The sequence below is a fragment of the Xenopus tropicalis genome, chromosome 7, assembly GCF_000004195.4.
Source record: "Xenopus tropicalis strain Nigerian chromosome 7, UCB_Xtro_10.0, whole genome shotgun sequence".
Lineage (NCBI taxonomy): Eukaryota > Metazoa > Chordata > Amphibia > Anura > Pipidae > Xenopus > Xenopus tropicalis.
Window position 1 is genome coordinate 129081869 of NC_030683.2, and position 17957 is coordinate 129099825.

Genomic DNA, 17957 nt, shown 5'->3' on the forward strand with positions numbered 1-17957 from the left:
ATACCTACTGGGAGCTGCTATCTTGCTCCCTTCCCATTGTTCTGCCGATCGGCTGCTGGGGGGGAGGGGGGGGGGATATCACTCCAACTTGCAGCGCAGCAGTAAAGCGTGCCTGAGTCTGAGCTTTCAGAAGGAGCCAGCGCTACACATTAGAACTGCTTTCAGCTAACCTATTGTTTCTCCTACTCCCATGTAACTGGAGGAGTCCCAAGCCGGACTTGGATTTCTTACTATTAAGTGCTATTCTGATACCTACTGGGAGCTGCTATCTTGCTCCCTTCCCATTGTTCTGCTGATTGGCTGCTGGGGGGGAGGGGGGGATATCACTCCAACTTGCAGCGCAGCAGTAAAGTGTGCCTGAGTCTGAGCTTTCAGCCAGCGCTACACATTAGAACTGCTTTCAGCTAACCTATTGTTTCTCCTACTCCCATGTAACTGGAGGAGTCCCAAGCCGGACTTGGATTTCTTACTATTGAGTGCTATTCTGATACCTACTGGGAGCTGCTATCTTGCTCCCTTCCCATTGTTCTGCTGATCGGCTGCTGGGGGTGAGGGGGAGATATCACTCCAACTTGCAGCGCAGCAGTAAAGTGTGAGTGAAGTTTATTAGAGCACAGGTCACATGGCTGTGGCACCCTGGGAAATGAAGAATATGGCTAGCCCCCCCAAGCCTGTATATAACAATGTGACCCAGGGCCACAGGGAAACCACACATTGTGGGGGTGGTGAAAAGGTGATCAAGGTACAAAGGAGCCACGATGCGATGGAAAGACGTTTATTTATAGGTAAAATGCTAGTGACTAGAATGTTACACTGTAGAGAGAGAAAAGTAAGAAAAGTGTGCGAGTGCAGCCAATATAAAGTGCAATACAACTATAGGCACAATGTAGTAGCCCACAGCAGCCAATCAGACGTTTGCTTTCAAGCAGCAGAATGATAATGTCCTTATCCATAGGTTGCTAAGGATGAGCAGAACCTGCACAAATTCTCAATAGAGTATACGCTAAGTAACGTCACTTGATTTTACCCTGGAGGTTGGAATAATATCCAATGTACGGAACAATGTTCAGAGCTTTTATTTTGGCACCCAAGCAATCTATAGCTCCGGGGGGCGCCGTAGTCAAAATACACAGAGGCAATAGCCCAGGTCAGGCAATTACCATCTAAAATATGCAGCAATCAGCGGTTTTGGCACCTAGAATAAGGAAGCTATAAGCTAAGTCTTCTCACCTATCAAGACAAACAGCTTGGCTATCTTAGGCTGCTCTCCTACCCGCACAGACACCTAGAATACCCCAGGTCTGCTTGCAAGGCCAGTGTGTGTACACGAAAATGAAAATCGTATCCATCACATCCAGCCTGTATGTGACCACCACTCACACAAAATGCTTTAATAAGTCATATTCTGTACCAACAGGGAGAGCAAAGCTTCTGACAAACTCAACTGCGCCATCTAGTGTCCGTACCACACATTTTCCCACCGTTGGTTCTCAGCTTCTGCTTCCTGTAGCTCTCTGCAGGGCTGTCACTGCAACTGTCCATCTTTCTCTCCACTGGCGCAGAGTTAGCCCTCCTCTCTGCTCCGAAGGCAGGCACAGTTGTACGGGCTGTTCCCACCTGTATAGATATAGGAAAGAAACAATGGTTGAAGGCAAATGTGCTGGGTAGCAGCTGATAAGGCTAAAGGTGGCCATATACGGGCAGATTTCAGCTGCTGATTTGAGTTCAACTTTTAGTATGTTATAGAATGGCCAATTCTAAAGAAGTTTTCAATTGGTCTTCATTATTTATTTCTTATAGTTTCTGAATTATCTTTTTTCTGGAAACTCTTTGCAGCTTTCAAATGGGGGTCACTGACCCCGGCAGCCAAAACTCTGTGAGGTTCCAGTTTTATGGTTACTTTTTATAACTTATTTTTCTATTCAGGTCTGCTCATATATCAGTCTCTCATTCAAACCACTCCCTGGTTGCTAAGGTAATTTGGAACCTAGTAACCAGATAGTTGTTGAAACTCCAGACTGGAGAGTTGCTGAACAAAAATCGAGATAATTAAAAAACTACAAATAATAAACAATGAAGACCAATTGCAAATTGTCTCAAAATTTTACTCTGAATATTAACAATTGCCTCTGCTAAAACACACATTATCAGTAAATTATCAGCATTGTCTGTTTCTGTAGCCACAACAAGTAGCTGCTACTGGTAGCTCAGTGTGTCTTCACCCTAAAGTGCTCTCCAGTTATTTTACTATTGTCTACACTGTGCTTCATCACTCACCAGTCCATCACGGTGGCTTGCACCTCTCTTCCATACTCCTGGCGTTTCTCACATTGCTGTATAAGGTGCTGCAACTTGGGGACCATCTCGTCAATTTGCTGAGAGTAATGGGCGGAAAGAGACTTCAATAAAGCTGGGGAGAAAAAAAAAATGTTCTTAAAGCAGTAAACTCGGAATGCAGCCTAGTCTGAGAGACTCTCAAACACCCCTTTATTGTCACAAACAGAACTCGCTTTCCCTTTGTGAAAACACAATGGATTAAATGAGGAAAGACACAATATTTACTAGGCTCTTATAAACTATCTATTGTAAACATAACTGAAATGTCAGCCATAAAGCAGGGCAGGACTGCTGCTTACAATGGGGGGGGGGGGGGGATCAGATAGGATCTGTGCCACTGTGACAGAATGCTCTGTTATACAGATAGCTAGAATCTCAGCCATAAAGCAGGACAGGACTGCTGCTTACAATGGTGGGATCAGATAGGATCTGTGCCACTGTGACAGAATGCTCTGTTATACAGATAGCTAGAATCTCAGCCATAAAGCAGGGCAGGACTGCTGCTTACAATGGGGGGGGGGATCAGATAGGGTCTGTGCCACTGTGACAGAATGCTCTGTTATACAGATAGCTAGAATCTCAGCCATAAAGCAGGGCAGGACTGCTGCTTACAATGGGGGGATCAGATAGGGTCTGTGCCACTGTGACAGAATGCTCTGTTATACAGATAGCTAGAATCTCAGCCATAAAGCAGGGCAGGACTGCTGCTTACAATGGGGGGGGATCAGATAGGATCTGTGCCACTGTGACAGAATGCTCTGTTATACAGATAGCTAGAATCTCAGCCATAAAGCAGGGCAGGACTGCTGCTTACAATGGGGGATCAGATAGGATCTGTGCCACTGTGACAGAATGCTCTGTTATACAGATAGCTAGAATCTCAGCCATAAAGCAGGGCAGGACTGCTGCTTACAATGGGGGGGATCAGATAGGATCTGTGCCACTGTGACAGAATGCTCTGTTATACAGATAGCTAGAATCTCAGCCATAAAGCAGGGCAGGACTGCTGCTTACAATGGGGGGATCAGATAGGGTCTGTGCCACTGTGACAGAATGCTCTGTTATACAGATAGCTAGAATCTCAGCCATAAAGCAGGGCAGGACTGCTGCTTACAATGGGGGGGATCAGATAGGATCTGTGCCACTGTGACAGAATGCTCTGTTATACAGATAGCTAGAATCTCAGCCATAAAGCAGGGCAGGACTGCTGCTTACAATGGGGGGATCAGATAGGATCTGTGCCACTGTGACAGAATGCTCTGTTATACAGATAGCTAGAATCTCAGCCATAAAGCAGGGCAGGACTGCTGCTTACAATGGGGGGGGGGGATAGGATCTGTGCCACTGTGACAGAATGCTCTGTTATACAGATAGCTAGAATCTCAGCCATAAAGCAGGGCAGGACTGCTGCTTACAATGGGGGGGATCAGATAGGATCTGTGCCACTGTGACAGAATGCTCTGTTATACAGATAGCTAGAATCTCAGCCATAAAGCATAAAATGGTTGCTGTGCTCATCTTTCTAGTTTCCTGAGCACAGCACACACTTTTCACACACAAACGATCAATGTTCCATGCAGCAAGCTTACCGTCTGTATCTGGATTAGTGTTCTTCCGCAGGGCCCTTTGTATTTTGCTAATGGCTTCACTGCGGCTACTTAATTGGGAACGCAAGAAAAACAGCTGCTTTTTCATATCAGCAACATGGCTAAGCACACTCTCCGGCGCCTGTCAGAGACACAAAAGGAAACATGGTGAAGGCAGGACCCGCAAGAACTCTCAACAGAATCCACATTCAACTCACTCTTACATTTAAAAGCGATATAACTTGATTAATACATTAAAAAAACATTTTTTATAAAAAAAAGGTTCATCTTTAACTTGTTTTATAAAGGGAAACTAAACCCTAAAAATGAATATGGCTAGAAATGCCATATTTTATATAATAAACTGACTGCACTAGATTAAAGTTTCAGCATCTCTATAGAAGCAACGATATAGGTATCTGGAATCTGAATGAATTACTAATCTGCCTTCTTCTGTGACATTTATATTCTATACATACAGTATATAGTGAGTGGGTCCCTAAGCTCAGGTAAGTGCCAGCAGCACAGAGCTTGTGTAGTGAATCAGCAGAAAGATGGGGGGGGGCTACTGGGGCATCTTTGGTAGCACAGATATTCCCTGCTAAAGGGCTGTGGTTGCCTTGGGCTGGTACAGAAGCCCAGAACATAATGTATAACACCTCAGCCCTGCTTTAGTTATCTTTTAAACAATGTTTCAATTGGTCCTTCTTATTTATTTTGCCAAGTGTTTGAGCATTGATATATGCCCCCTGGTAATTTGTACACGCAACAGTTTCACAATGGCGGAAAGTGCATGAAGAGCACACACTTCTTCTTACCTTATACAGTGGTAGGCGGAGACTTTCGTAGATGCCCTTAAAGATGCCATAGTAGGGAGCGTGTGTGTTTGACATACGGTTAATGGAAAGCTCACGGGACGGAACCAGATTAAATCTGCAAGGGATTTAAACATTCAATGTATGAGTAATAATAAAATTAATATTTAATATTAACTTATGTGTTAGGTGTTATTACAGCTGGGCCTTATACTTTTTGCACAAAGGCATTAGAGCGGTGGCCTTCTGGGTTCATCCTATCTGCCCTTCCCTGATTGGCTTGAATAAGGGTGATGTGCCCTTACCCGTCAGTGGATACTTTCAAAATTGCTGGGAGGGAGATTGCAGAGAAGTGTTTAACCTCCTTCTGGATGGAGTCCTGGAGGCGCTGAGATTCCTGTACGATTTCTTGGGGCCGGGGCAGCAGTTTATCCTGAACGTATTTTTGGGCCTGGTGGAACATTCAGAAAGATTAGAGACAGCAAATATCAAGCCCATTTTATTCCTCGTGCCCCACCTATTAACCACTGCTCACCTCTGCACTGCTGCGCCGGATCTGGGATTTAGAGGAAGAATTTCCCTTTATTAAGATCTGAATCTGTTTTTGCTTCTTGTCCTGCAAAAATAACGGCCAATGAAGGACAAAGGTAATGGCTGTATAAAATTGAAATAACAGGCATGCCCCCCACCCTCATAGTGCTTTGTTTACCTTCCAATTTGTGCCTGTATGTTACCCAACCACTTAGATTGTAAGCTCTATGGGGCAGGGACCTCCTTCCTACTGTGTCTCATACCACATGGCACTTATTCCCTGTGCATTTATATATATATTTATTGTATTTATTTATTACAACACTAATACTAATTTTGTAACACTTGTGTAATTTTGTAAGACTGTACAGCGCTGCGTACCCTTGTGGCGCTTTATAAATAAAGTTATACATACAAACATACATACCAGAAGAAGACAAGCCTCTTGTATGTTTTGCTGCTGTTGCTGTAAAAGCTTCACTTCCTGCTTCTTGCCTGCTGCCTCTTCCTGAAGTATCCGGCACTCGTGCAGCAAAGCGTCCCTGCACCCTCGCAGAATCACGCAACGTAGCTCTGCATCAAACGCCACCCTGCAACGATATCAGAACGGTACATGTCCAGTTACAACACAATTCACTCTGTCTAACGCCCTTGTTCCCAAATCTGTTGGCAGCTCTGATAACCGTGTTCAATTCAATATTCCAGTTGATTCAATTCAGCCAGGGCAATGCTGGATCTATGTGAACACGTGATGGGAGTAGCCTCAGAGCTCAGTACCTGGGTAAGAACTGGTGGAAAACACTGGATTCATTTACCCTAGGGGGATCTTGTCTAAGAGAATCAAGGCCTGGATAAAAACTAGAACTGCATTTACTAAGCCTAGGGGCAGGATTTTAGTGAGATTAATCCAAACCCATTTTGATTTGGATGATCAGTGCAGTTAATCTGTGTGATGCCAATGACAATCACTGCCTCTTGCCAGTTTCCACACATCACCTGGTGAGCGCCGACACTTCGCTACCATCTGACAGTTTCTTGTGAATCTCTTGGATCCTTTCAGCCAAATGCTCCGATAGGGCCTGGGCCTGGCTCTGAACACGGCGCAGCTCGGACGATACCTTCACGGAATTAGCCCAGCCTTCCTGAGGAGAGACCATAAAGAGCAGGATGGAACACAATCCCAGGATCAACTTGTAGTTATACATTCAAAATAAAGAAAAGGTAGATTCCTTGTCTGAGCACTTCTCATGTTAAAAAAAAAAAAAAAAAAAAAAAATATTGCTGAAATTAGGAATTCTGAGAAGTCTGCTGAGATTATTGCATGCCAAACTCTTTGGGTTCTGCTGGTACAGAATATAAATTTGGCCCTGGACGGGGCTTATTACTGACTACCTGTTGGGTGGTGGAGATTGCAGGAAGACCCTCCAGTCAAAGCTGTGGCACAATCCATCACATACACTCACCTGGATCAGGCTGTGAAAGGATGGCAGAGTCCCTTTTGGATCTTGGTGGGACCTTTCACTGCAAGAAATAGTAATGATACAGACAATTACATGATGTAGCTTGGCTACACTTACAGAAAAATAACAATATTTTTAATGCTCAGCCTAGGTTTCCTTTTGGGGAAACATATGTGTTCAGTCCTCTCTTTTAAAAGGACAAGTCAACCCAAAATATAAATTTTTGTCTAATAAAAGAAATCATAATTCTAAGAAACTTTTCAATATACATTACAAACCTGAAATGGCTTTTGACTTATTTGTATATAATAATTGCTATTAGAAGTAGTGTTTGCCAGAAATTTTCTATTCTCTGCTTTGTGTGTCTTTAGCTAACAGATAAGGAGGCCTTATATTTCACTGCTGCCCAATGTTAAGTACAAATATAATAAGAACTCCAGGTCTTTTTTTATTAAAAGGGGTAGTTAACTTTTAGTATGTTATAGAATGGCCAATCCTAAGCAACTTTCATTTTTTCTTATAGTTTTAAAAACTATTTGCAGCTATCAATGTCACTGACCCCGGCAGCCAAAACCTATTGCTCTGTGAGGCTGCAGTTTGTGTGTTGTCTTTTTCTTTTCAGCCCCTCCCCTATTCATATTCCAGCCTCTCATTCAATTTGGACCCTAGCAACCAGATAGTTGCCAAAATTCCAAACTGAAGAGCTGCTAAACAAATAGTGAAATAATTAAAAAGCAACAAAAAATAAAAAATGAAGACCAATTGTAAATGGTCTCAGAATACCGATTTATACATCATACTAAAAATTAACTCAAAGGTGAACAACGCCATTACAAGATATGCAGAATGCATTTTCAACAAAAGGCACAAGATCACCTTGTCTGTGCTGTGGGCTCAGTGGATTCCTTTGCCTGCTGAGAGGGTGCCTTGGATAGATCAGCTGCCAGAGAGGACTGCAATTTCTTTAGCTCTTGGGTCGAGTTTACCGTAAGTCGCTCTAATGCCGCCAGGATGTGATGAGGGGTGTGGGTATTCCAAACCTTCTGCAGAGTAAAGAAAAGTATTACAACTCGTATGTACACTCGACTGCTCATCTATTTGCAAGTAAGGCAACCTACTTAATCTATAGATGACTTTGTTATACGCATGTATTGGCAAAGGGAGAAAAATTTGCTGGTTTCAGCCGGTTGTGCAAAAAAAGAAGTGGAAAAAAAGCACTGGCACTCGAAGCTGCAAACGGAACTAGCCCTTTAAAAAAATCTTTACTGCGGAGGTGCAACGTTTCGGGGCAAAGTGACCCCTTTATCAATCACTTTGCCTGAAACGTTGCACCTCTGCAATAAAGATTTTTTTTTTTTAAGGGCTAGTCCCGTTTGCAGCTTCGAGTGCCAGTGCTTTTTTTGCTATTTGGAATTTTGGGAGGGTGCCGATCCCTCCAGCAGTGTGCACCGAGCGCTAAATTGTTTTGGAGAGCCAAGGGTGTGCGAGGAAGATCTTCTGTTCGTTTACAAAAAAAGAAGTGAGACATCATGGCTTAGAGCACCACCAATTAATATGCTGCATTCTTGGCTCATCTGGTTGACTGATGTCCGCTCACAAAGAATGATAAAGATCAAAAATCTACTTCTACAGAGTCACCCCATGAATGTCACGTGCAGATTTCTTTAGCTGACAACTTTGTGGTCAAAACAGATCTTGCTTTTGCTGTTATTGCTATTAATAACCGTAGCCAACACACATAATATGGCCACTTCTTAAAACTAAGTGTTGAATATCCAAAATTAATGTAAATAGGGCATCTACCCTGTAAATAATGCCAAAGGGGGCAGAATCTCTGCTGCATAAGAGTAATTAAATTATAAAAAAAAAAGCCTTTTCACTGGCAAGGGCAAAAACAGACAGGGTAATTAGTCGCCGCATTTTTTAAAAATCGAGTCATGGCAACTAATTGCAGTGACGGCGAGTCCCAAAGTACAAGTCACCACATGTACAATTTGCTGTGCAGGACAAAACACTATTGTAATAGCCGTCGCAATTAGTTGCCGCGATCAGTTTTTTAAAAATTATGGCTTCTAACTGCCCCATCTGTCTTTGCCCTAACACACAAGTGCTTATCTCAAATGTTTGCAATAAATCACATGGGTGCATCCGCTGACATTTGCCTTTATACACAAAGGCACATCCACTACTGGTTTGCCTTAATACACATGGGCATTTTGGCTACTGGTTTGCCTTTATACACATGGGCATATCCGCTACTGGTTTGCCTCTATACATATGGGCATAACTGCTAATGTTTGCATTAAGTCATCTTTAAAACCTGCTCACCTCTGCCATACTCATCCACTGCTGGTGGGACAGCGAGCGCAGATCCTCTTTTCCTGGGCTACAGAATAAATAAGTGTAAAATCGGCCAACCAAGAGACATAATCAGCACCTGGCACAATATTACTGCCTAACTTACTGTACAGAGCTGGAGATGGAATCATCATGAAGTGACCGCAAAAATTTGAAGCGTAGTTGGCAAGCTTCTCTCACATCTCTCTAAAGTAGGGGAAAAAAATTTAAATATATTTAGCTGCAGTAGCAAATAATGATCTGCCATTTATAGAATATTTGACAGCCTGCATGGAACCTATCTGCCTTCATCTTCACAGAGTTGGAGAAAGGCTGATATTGCCAGAGACTTAGGAACCAGATAAGCAGTGTAAGAGTGCAGGACTCCATTCTGCCATTTGCAACAAACAGCACTTTACAAGAAAGCGAATAATCCAAATTAGGATGTAAGAGCTGACTTCTGCATGAAAGAGAAAATATACCACCCCCAGCCGTTTTAAGGTGAGCTTGTTTGGCTGGGTTATATAGAAAACGATGTGTATTAACACTAGCTTAACTTCCAGATATAAATATATATGCATTATAGTCTGTCTGTGCTTGCTGGGACCATTTCCAAACACAGTGATCCATCTGCTCACTCACCTTTTTCCAAGTGATAAGATTCTGAGATTTGCCCCTCTGCTTAACATAATGGGTGGTGCAGATTCTTTGAAAAGCAGAGGAACTTGAAGTCCCAAAAACCATCACTTCATAAAGGAATGAGGTGAGAAAAGGGTTGCATAACTCTAAAGGTGGCCATACATGCAAAGATCTGCTCGCTTGGCAACCTCGTCAAGAGAGCAGATCTTCTCATGAAACCCCCACCTATGGATGGGTGATATCGGGCTAATTTAGTTGTTTGGTCCTGGGGCCAAATGATCGAATTAGAACGACAGGTATAGGCATCCAAATAAGTCAGATCGGGGACCGCATTGGCTCGTTGATGCGGTCCCCGATCGGACTTATTTTCAAACCCGATGATCGAGATCTGCCCAATTTCAGGTCAGATGTCGGTTGGGCAGACCAGTCATTAGTGCCCATACACGGGCTGATAAACTGCCAACAGGCCACCTAAAGCTTCAGGTCCCTATAACACAGACACATAATCAAAGTTTTCTTTGAATCCAGGGGATCTGGTATGTCTATGTAAAAATAATACATTTACATTTATTTCTGGAGGTTGTTTTTCTGCACCTTTTCTACATAAGCACAACTGAATAAACTGATGTCAAAAAGATGAAAAACTCCAAGACTGGAGGGAATGTTTTGCTCACCATCACTTCGGGTTCCAGGAATGTAGAGGAAGATAGGTCAGGATCCACGGCCGTGAACATCACCTCTCTTTGTGATGCCCTGAAAGATATTAAGCAAAAAGAAGTAAAACTAAAATTACACCTTAACTAGGAAGGCTAATAATCAATTCTTCTGGCAGATGAAGTTTCAAGGTACTGCACTCCCCACATCTCCGCTAAATAATTGTGAGCCCTTGTGAGACCCTTCCACAGCCTCTTACCTGCGAATCTCTTGCAGCTGCTCACATCGGAACTGGATCTTTTTGTTGCTTTGGCACAAAGACTCACACTCCACCTCCCTTTTTTTGTTGAACGCACGGAGCAGTAGTGAGCGACGGCACAAATCTTGTGCACGGTCACAGTTTAAATCTGAACAGAAAAGATGATTGGTTAATGACCATGGGGGTCAAGTAAAAATTTGTGGAAAAAAAGTGCATACTAAAAAGGGTTAAACACCAACATGGCACAAAGAAAAAAAGGATTCTATGTTACGGCACTAAACCCAAAAACCAGCTCCTCACCCTGGCTCACTATCTCTCGCTCTGCACTCTGAATTTGTTCCTGTAAATGTTGTAGTTCCGCTCGCAGCTCCAAAATCTCCTTGCATAGCTGCTTCCTGCGCTGTTGCTGCTCCTCCTCTGCAGTCCTCTGAGCCTGGTGTATGGGGAGAAGAAAGATAGGGTCATTTAGATTGGCCAGAATTCTTAACTTTACCCTCATGAAATCAGCCATCCACCCTCACTGCTACAAAAATCCTGCAACTGCTGCATGTCTGGCTATTGACCCCAACACTGATACAGCATACCTTGCCACTACTGCTTCCCACTCACTGAAACAGAAAGCCTTGCACTACTGGTTCCCACTCACTGAAACAAAGCCTTGCACTACTGCTTCCCACTCACTGAAACAGAAAGCCTTGCACTACTGCTTCCTATTCACCGAAACAGAAAGCCTTGCACTACTGCTTCCTACTTACCAAAACAGAAAGCCTTGCACTACTGCTTCCTACTTACCAAAACAGAAAGCCTTGCACTACTGCTTCCTACTTACCAAAACAGAAAGCCTTGCACTACTGCTTCCTACTTACCAAAACAGAAAGCCTTGCACTACTGCTTCCTACTCACCGAAACAGAAAGCCTTGCACTACTGCTTCCCACTCACTAAAACAGTAAGAAAGCCTTGAACTAGTTTAGTCAATACTACTATTTACAGAAAGCTTGCTTTTCAACTCAGTGCTATAGAAATCCTTTTATTACTGCTTTCCTCTTACTGACACTGAAACCCTTGCACTATTGCACCCTCCTCACAATACTCCATTCCAAGTGCAACAGAAAGCCTAGTGCTATCAACCCTGCAAACAATTCTACAGTATATATAATATATATTTATATATACATACATATACACACACAGACATATATAAAGAAGCTCACCTCTGTGTGCTGGAGCTGCTGATACCTGAATAGGATGTTAAGGGATGAAAAAACAATAGCCAAACATGGCATATTACCCCCCTCCCTGTTACTGCCCAAAGTATTGGGCCCTCCTGAACAGCCTACAGACATCTGCCAGACTAGAACCACATTGGCACAATCATGGAATCCTGTCCTGATGGGTCAGCCTAGGCCTAATCATTGGATAAGGGGACAATGATTGCATCAGTCTCATTTGGTCCAGTGAGTGTTATATATATATATATATATATATATATATATATATATATATATTTTTTTTTTTTTTTTTTTTTTGCAATAAGGGGGCCAACTCACAAACTGTGCAGGTAACTGGCACATTAAGGGTGGGGTTTAAAAAAACAGTGGTTATTTTTGGAGGGGCCCCTTCACCTTTGGTCCTCAGATACACCTCATTTCTTTTCTGCAGCTACAGAAGGCACAATACACAGGAAGGCTGGCCCCTGGGTTCTACTTATCCAGCCCATAGGGGGTGCTACTCATGGAACGTTACATGTAGTATAACATTAAACAGCCTGTCACTGTGCGGATTTCTGTTATAAGGGATCAGAAGCATGATTGGTAAGGATACCAGAGGAGGTTCCCTTCGATCTTGCGCACAGTCCTGTATGGGAAACAAATGGAGATAGGGATGAAATCAGCAAGTACTTGTATTAAAAAGATTTGTCCCAAAAGAAAAATTGGGGCTCCCATGATAAGATTTAGCCGTTGCCCCCCCAATAACTCACCTCTGGCTGTGAACATGGCGTATTATAAACTTCCAGATGTCCCCACACTGCCCGATAAATAACCTGAAATTAAAGATACAGTCAGTCTTGAATAATTTCTTGTTTTAGGCGAGTGCGACTGGCTGGCCACGCACCTGGCTGGCCGGCTGTTTTGGGCTGGCTACGTGACTGACTGGCCGGCTGTTTTGGGCTGGCTATGGGACTGGCTGCTTGGGGCTGGCTGCTTGGGGCTGGCTGCTTGGGGCTGGCTGCTTGGGGCTGGCTGCTTGGGACTGGCTGCTTGGGACTGGCTGCTTGGGACTGGCTGCTTGGGGCTGGACTGGCTGCTTGGGGCTGGCTATGGGACTGGCTGCTTGGGGCTGGCTATGGGACTGGCTGCTTGGGGCTGGCTATGGGACTGGCTGCTTGGGGCTGGCTATGGGACTGGCTGCTTGGGGCTGGCTATGGGACTGGCTGCTTGGGGCTGGCTATGGGACTGGCTGCTTGGGACTGGCTGCTTGGGACTGGCTGCTTGGGACTGGCTGCTTGGGACTGGCTGCTTGGGACTGGCTGCTTGGGACTGGCTGCTTGGGACTGGCTATGGGACTGGCTATGGGACTGGCTATGGGACTGGCTATGGGACTGGCTATGGGACTGGCTGCTTGGGGCTGGCTGCTTGGGGCTGGCTGCTTGGGGCTGGCTGCTTGGGGCTGGCTATGGGACTGGCTGCTTGGGGCTGGCTATGGGACTGGCTGCTTGGGACTGGCTATGGGACTGGCTGCTTGGGGCTGGCTATGGGACTGGCTGCTTGGGGCTGGCTATGGGACTGGCTGCTTGGGACTGGCTGCTTGGGGCTGGCTATGGGACTGGTTGCTTGGGACTGGCTATGGGACTGGCTATGGGGCTGGCTATGGGGCTGGCTATGGGGCTGGCTATGGGACTGGCTGCTTGGGGCTGGCTATGGGACTGGCTGCTTGGGGCTGGCTATGGGACTGGCTATGGGACTGGTTGCTTGGGACTGGCTGCTTGGGGCTGGCTATGGGCTGGCTATGGGACTGGCTGCTTGGGGCTGGCTATGGGACTGGCTGCTTGGGACTGGCTATGGGACTGGCTGCTTGGGACTGGCTATGGGGCTGGCTATGGGACTGGCTATGGGACTGGCTATGGGACTGGCTGCTTGGGGCTGGCTATGGGACTGGCTATGGGACTGGCTGCTTGGGGCTGGCTATGGGACTGGCTATGGGACTGGTTGCTTGGGGCTGGCTATGGGACTGGCTATGGGACTGGTTGCTTGGGGCTGGCTATGGGACTGGCTATGGGACTGGTTGCTTGGGGCTGGCTATGGGACTGGCTGCTTGGGACTGGCTGCTTGGGGCTGGCTGCTTGGGACTGGCTATGGGACTGGCTGCTTGGGGCTGGCTATGGGACTGGCTGCTTGGGACTGGCTGCTTGGGGCTGGCTGCTTGGGGCTGGCTGCTTGGGGCTGGCTGCTTGGGTCTGGCTATGGGACTGGCTGCTTGGGACTGGCTGCTTGGGACTGGCTGCTTGGGGCTGGCTGCTTGGGGCTGGCTATGGGACTGGCTGCTTGGGACTGGCTGCTTGGGACTGGCTGCTTGGGGCTGGCTGCTTGGGGCTGGCTGCTTGGGGCTGGCTGCTTGGGGCTGCTTGGGACTGGCTGCTTGGGGCTGGCTATGGGACTGGCTATGGGACTGGTTGCTTGGGACTGGCTATGGGACTGGCTATGGGACTGGCTATGGGACTGGCTATGGGACTGGCTATGGGACTGGCTGCTTGGGGCTGGCTATGGGACTGGTTGCTTGGGACTGGCTGCTTGGGGCTGGCTGCTTGGGGCTGGCTGCTTGGGGCTGGCTGCTTGGGGCTGGCTATGGGACTGGCTGCTTGGGACTGGCTGCTTGGGGCTGGCTATGGGACTGGCTATGGGACTGGTTGCTTGGGACTGGCTATGGGACTGGCTATGGGACTGGCTGCTTGGGGCTGGCTATGGGACTGGCTATGGGACTGGCTGCTTGGGGCTGGCTATGGGACTGGCTATGGACTGGTTGCTTGGGGCTGGCTATGGGACTGGCTATGGGACTGGTTGCTTGGGGCTGGCTATGGGACTGGCTATGGGACTGGTTGCTTGGGGCTGGCTATGGGACTGGCTGCTTGGGACTGGCTGCTTGGGGCTGGCTGCTTGGGGCTGGCTGCTTGGGACTGGCTGCTTGGGGCTGGCTGCTTGGGGCTGGCTGCTTGGGGCTGGCTATGGGACTGGCTGCTTGGGTCTGGCTATGGGACTGGCTATGGGACTGGCTGCTTGGGACTGGCTGCTTGGGACTGGCTGCTTGGGACTGGCTGCTTGGGACTGGCTGCTTGGGGCTGGCTATGGGACTGGCTGCTTGGGACTGGCTGCTTGGGACTGGCTATGGGGCTGGCTGCTTGGGACTGGCTGCTTGGGACTGGCTGCTTGGGGCTGGCTATGGGACTGGCTGCTTGGGACTGGCTGCTTGGGACTGGCTGCTTGGGGCTGGCTATGGGACTGGCTGCTTGGGACTGGCTGCTTGGGACTGGCTGCTTGGGGCTGGCTATGGGACTGGCTGCTTGGGACTGGCTGCTTGGGGCTGGCTATGGGACTGGCTGCTTGGGACTGGCTGCTTGGGGCTGGCTGCTTGGGGCTGGCTGCTTGGGGCTGGCTATGGGACTGGCTATGGGACTGGCTATGGGACTGGCTGCTTGGGACTGGCTGCTTGGGACTGGCTGCTTGGGGCTGGCTGCTTGGGGCTGGCTGCTTGGGGCTGGCTATGGGACTGGCTGCTTGGGTCTGGCTATGGGACTGGCTATGGGACTGGCTATGGGACTGGCTGCTTGGACTGGCTGGACTGGCTGCTTGGGACTGGCTGCTTGGGACTGGCTGCTTGGGGCTGGCTGCTTGGGGCTGGCTATGGGACTGGCTGCTTGGGACTGGCTGCTTGGGGCTGGCTGCTTGGGGCTGGCTATGGGACTGGCTATGGGACTGGTTGCTTGGGACTGGCTGCTTGGGACTGGCTGCTTGGGACTGGCTGCTTGGGACTGGCTGCTTGGGGCTGGCTGCTTGGGGCTGGCTGCTTGGGGCTGGCTATGGGACTGGCTGCTTGGGTCTGGCTATGGGACTGGCTATGGGACTGGCTGCTTGGGGCTGGCTGCTTGGGGCTGGCTGCTTGGGGCTGGCTGCTTGGGGCTGGCTATGGGACTGGCTGCTTGGGGCTGGCTATGGGACTGGCTATGGGACTGGCTGCTTGGGACTGGCTGCTTGGGACTGGCTGCTTGGGACTGGCTGCTTGGGACTGGCTGCTTGGGGCTGGCTATGGGACTGGCTGCTTGGACTGGCTGCTTGGGGCTGGCTATGGGACTGGCTGCTTGGGACTGGCTGCTTGGGGCTGGCTGCTTGGGGCTGGCTGCTTGGGGCTGGCTGCTTGGGGCTGGCTGCTTGGGGCTGGCTATGGGACTGGCTGCTTGGGACTGGCTGCTTGGGGCTGGCTATGGGACTGGCTATGGGACTGGCTATGGGACTGGTTGCTTGGGACTGGCTATGGGACTGGCTATGGGACTGGCTATGGGACTGGCTATGGGACTGGTTGCTTGGGACTGGTTGCTTGGGACTGGCTATGGGACTGGCTGCTTGGGGCTGGCTATGGGACTGGTTGCTTGGGACTGGCTATGGGACTGGTTGCTTGGGACTGGCTATGGGACTGGCTGTTATGGGAAATGAGACCCATGTGAGTGTCACTCACCGCTGCAGCATCTCCTCACTGGGCGCTTTCAGGGCAGGGAGTCCCATCTCCTCTACCGCCCATCTCCGCAGCTCCTGTGCGAGGCCCCTGCGCTCCATCTCTGGCTGCCGCCAACTACTCCTTAGCCCGCCCGAACTACCGGCTCTCAGAGTCTTGTTACTGTGTGACAGAACTCCCCGGCGCTCCCCCAGTCGGCTCCTTAAACTTCCCGCTCTCGCCAACTCAAGATCTCGCGAGAAGTGCCGTGACGTCATCCTACCCTATATAAGCGCTGGGGAGAGGCGCCTCTGGTACTGAGGGGAGATATTGCGTGCGGTGTGGGTAGCGGCAGGGTTGACGGGTTTCCCGCTAAATTGGGCTATTAATTTCAAGCGGTGTTGGCTTTCTAAAGTACAAACCCGCCAAAATACAGTTGTGGGCTATTTTTTGGAGTCTTGGCGGGTTTCTAGTTTGGAAACTAGCCAAAGTTTTTACCCCTAGTGTGCCTGTGCCACTGCATGCTGGGTAATGGAGTTTGTATCTAACAATTAGCCTATAGCTAGGATTAATTTAAAACTACAATACCCAGCATGCAATTGGACATAGGCTCAACAGAGGGAATTATCAGCCATCCCAGTAACTGGGTAGTGATTATACGCTTTACAAAGGCAGGTTTTCCCATATACACTTATTTTTAGCTTGTTGGTCAGCTGCTCTCCAGTTTGGAATTTAAGGTGCTATCTGGTTGCTAGGATCCAACTGAACCTAGCAACCAGGCAGTGGTTTGGAGAGACAGAAATATGAATAGAGGAGGGCCTAAACAGAAAGAGGAGTAATAAAAAGTAACACTAACAATGTAGCCTTACAGAGCAATAGTTTTTCGGATGCTGGGGTCAGTGACCCCCGAACCCCATTTAAAAGATGGAAAGAGTCAGAAGAGGAAAGCAAATAAGATCTAATGGGATCTATTTACTGAATGATATGAGCGGCTCCTACATGAACTTTCCAGCAGGGGAATGACTGGTTATTATGGAGTCACATCAGCTGTTTGTATTGGGATCTATTTACTGAATGATATGAGCAGCTCCTACATGAACTTTCCAGCAGGGGAATGACTGGTTATTATGGAGTCACATCAGCTGTTTGTATTGGGATCTATTTTCTGACTGATATGAGCGGCTCCTACATGAACTTTCCAGCAGGGGAATGACTGGTTATTATAGAGTCACATCAGCTGTTTGTATTGGGATCTATTTACTGACTGATATGAGCGGCTCCTACATGAACTTTCCAGCAGGGGAATGACTGGTTATTATAGAGTCACATCGGCTGTTTGTATTGGGATCTATTTACTGACTGATATGAGCGGCTCCTACATGAACTTTCCAGCAGGGGAATGACTGGTTATTATAGAGTCACATCAGCTGTTTGTATTGGGATCTATTTACTGAATGATATGAGCGGCTCCTACATGAACTTTCCAGCAGGGGAATGACTGGTTATTATAGAGTCACATCAGCTGTTTGTATTGGGATCTATTTACTGAATGATATGAGCGGCTCCTACATGAACTTTCCAGCAGGGGAATGACTGGTTATTATAGAGTCACATCAGCTGTTTGTATTGGGATCTATT

At 47.6% G+C, this 17957-nt stretch overlaps 1 protein-coding gene across 1 annotated transcript; it reads right to left on the reverse strand.

Moving 5' to 3' along the window:
* Positions 1-759: 759 nt before the first annotated feature.
* On the reverse strand, positions 760-16635 carry haus5 (HAUS augmin like complex subunit 5). Its single transcript, NM_001127088.1, is given in 19 exon segments — positions 760-1617; positions 2278-2410; positions 3927-4065; positions 4742-4856; positions 5044-5189; positions 5274-5354; positions 5697-5859; positions 6266-6411; positions 6733-6790; positions 7606-7772; positions 9058-9115; positions 9194-9273; positions 10380-10458; positions 10619-10766; positions 10919-11051; positions 11831-11855; positions 12441-12473; positions 12598-12660; positions 16344-16635. Coding segments are annotated over 19 exon segments (1992 nt in total). The 5' UTR covers positions 16442-16635; the 3' UTR covers positions 760-1490.
* Positions 16636-17957: the final 1322 nt, after the last annotated feature.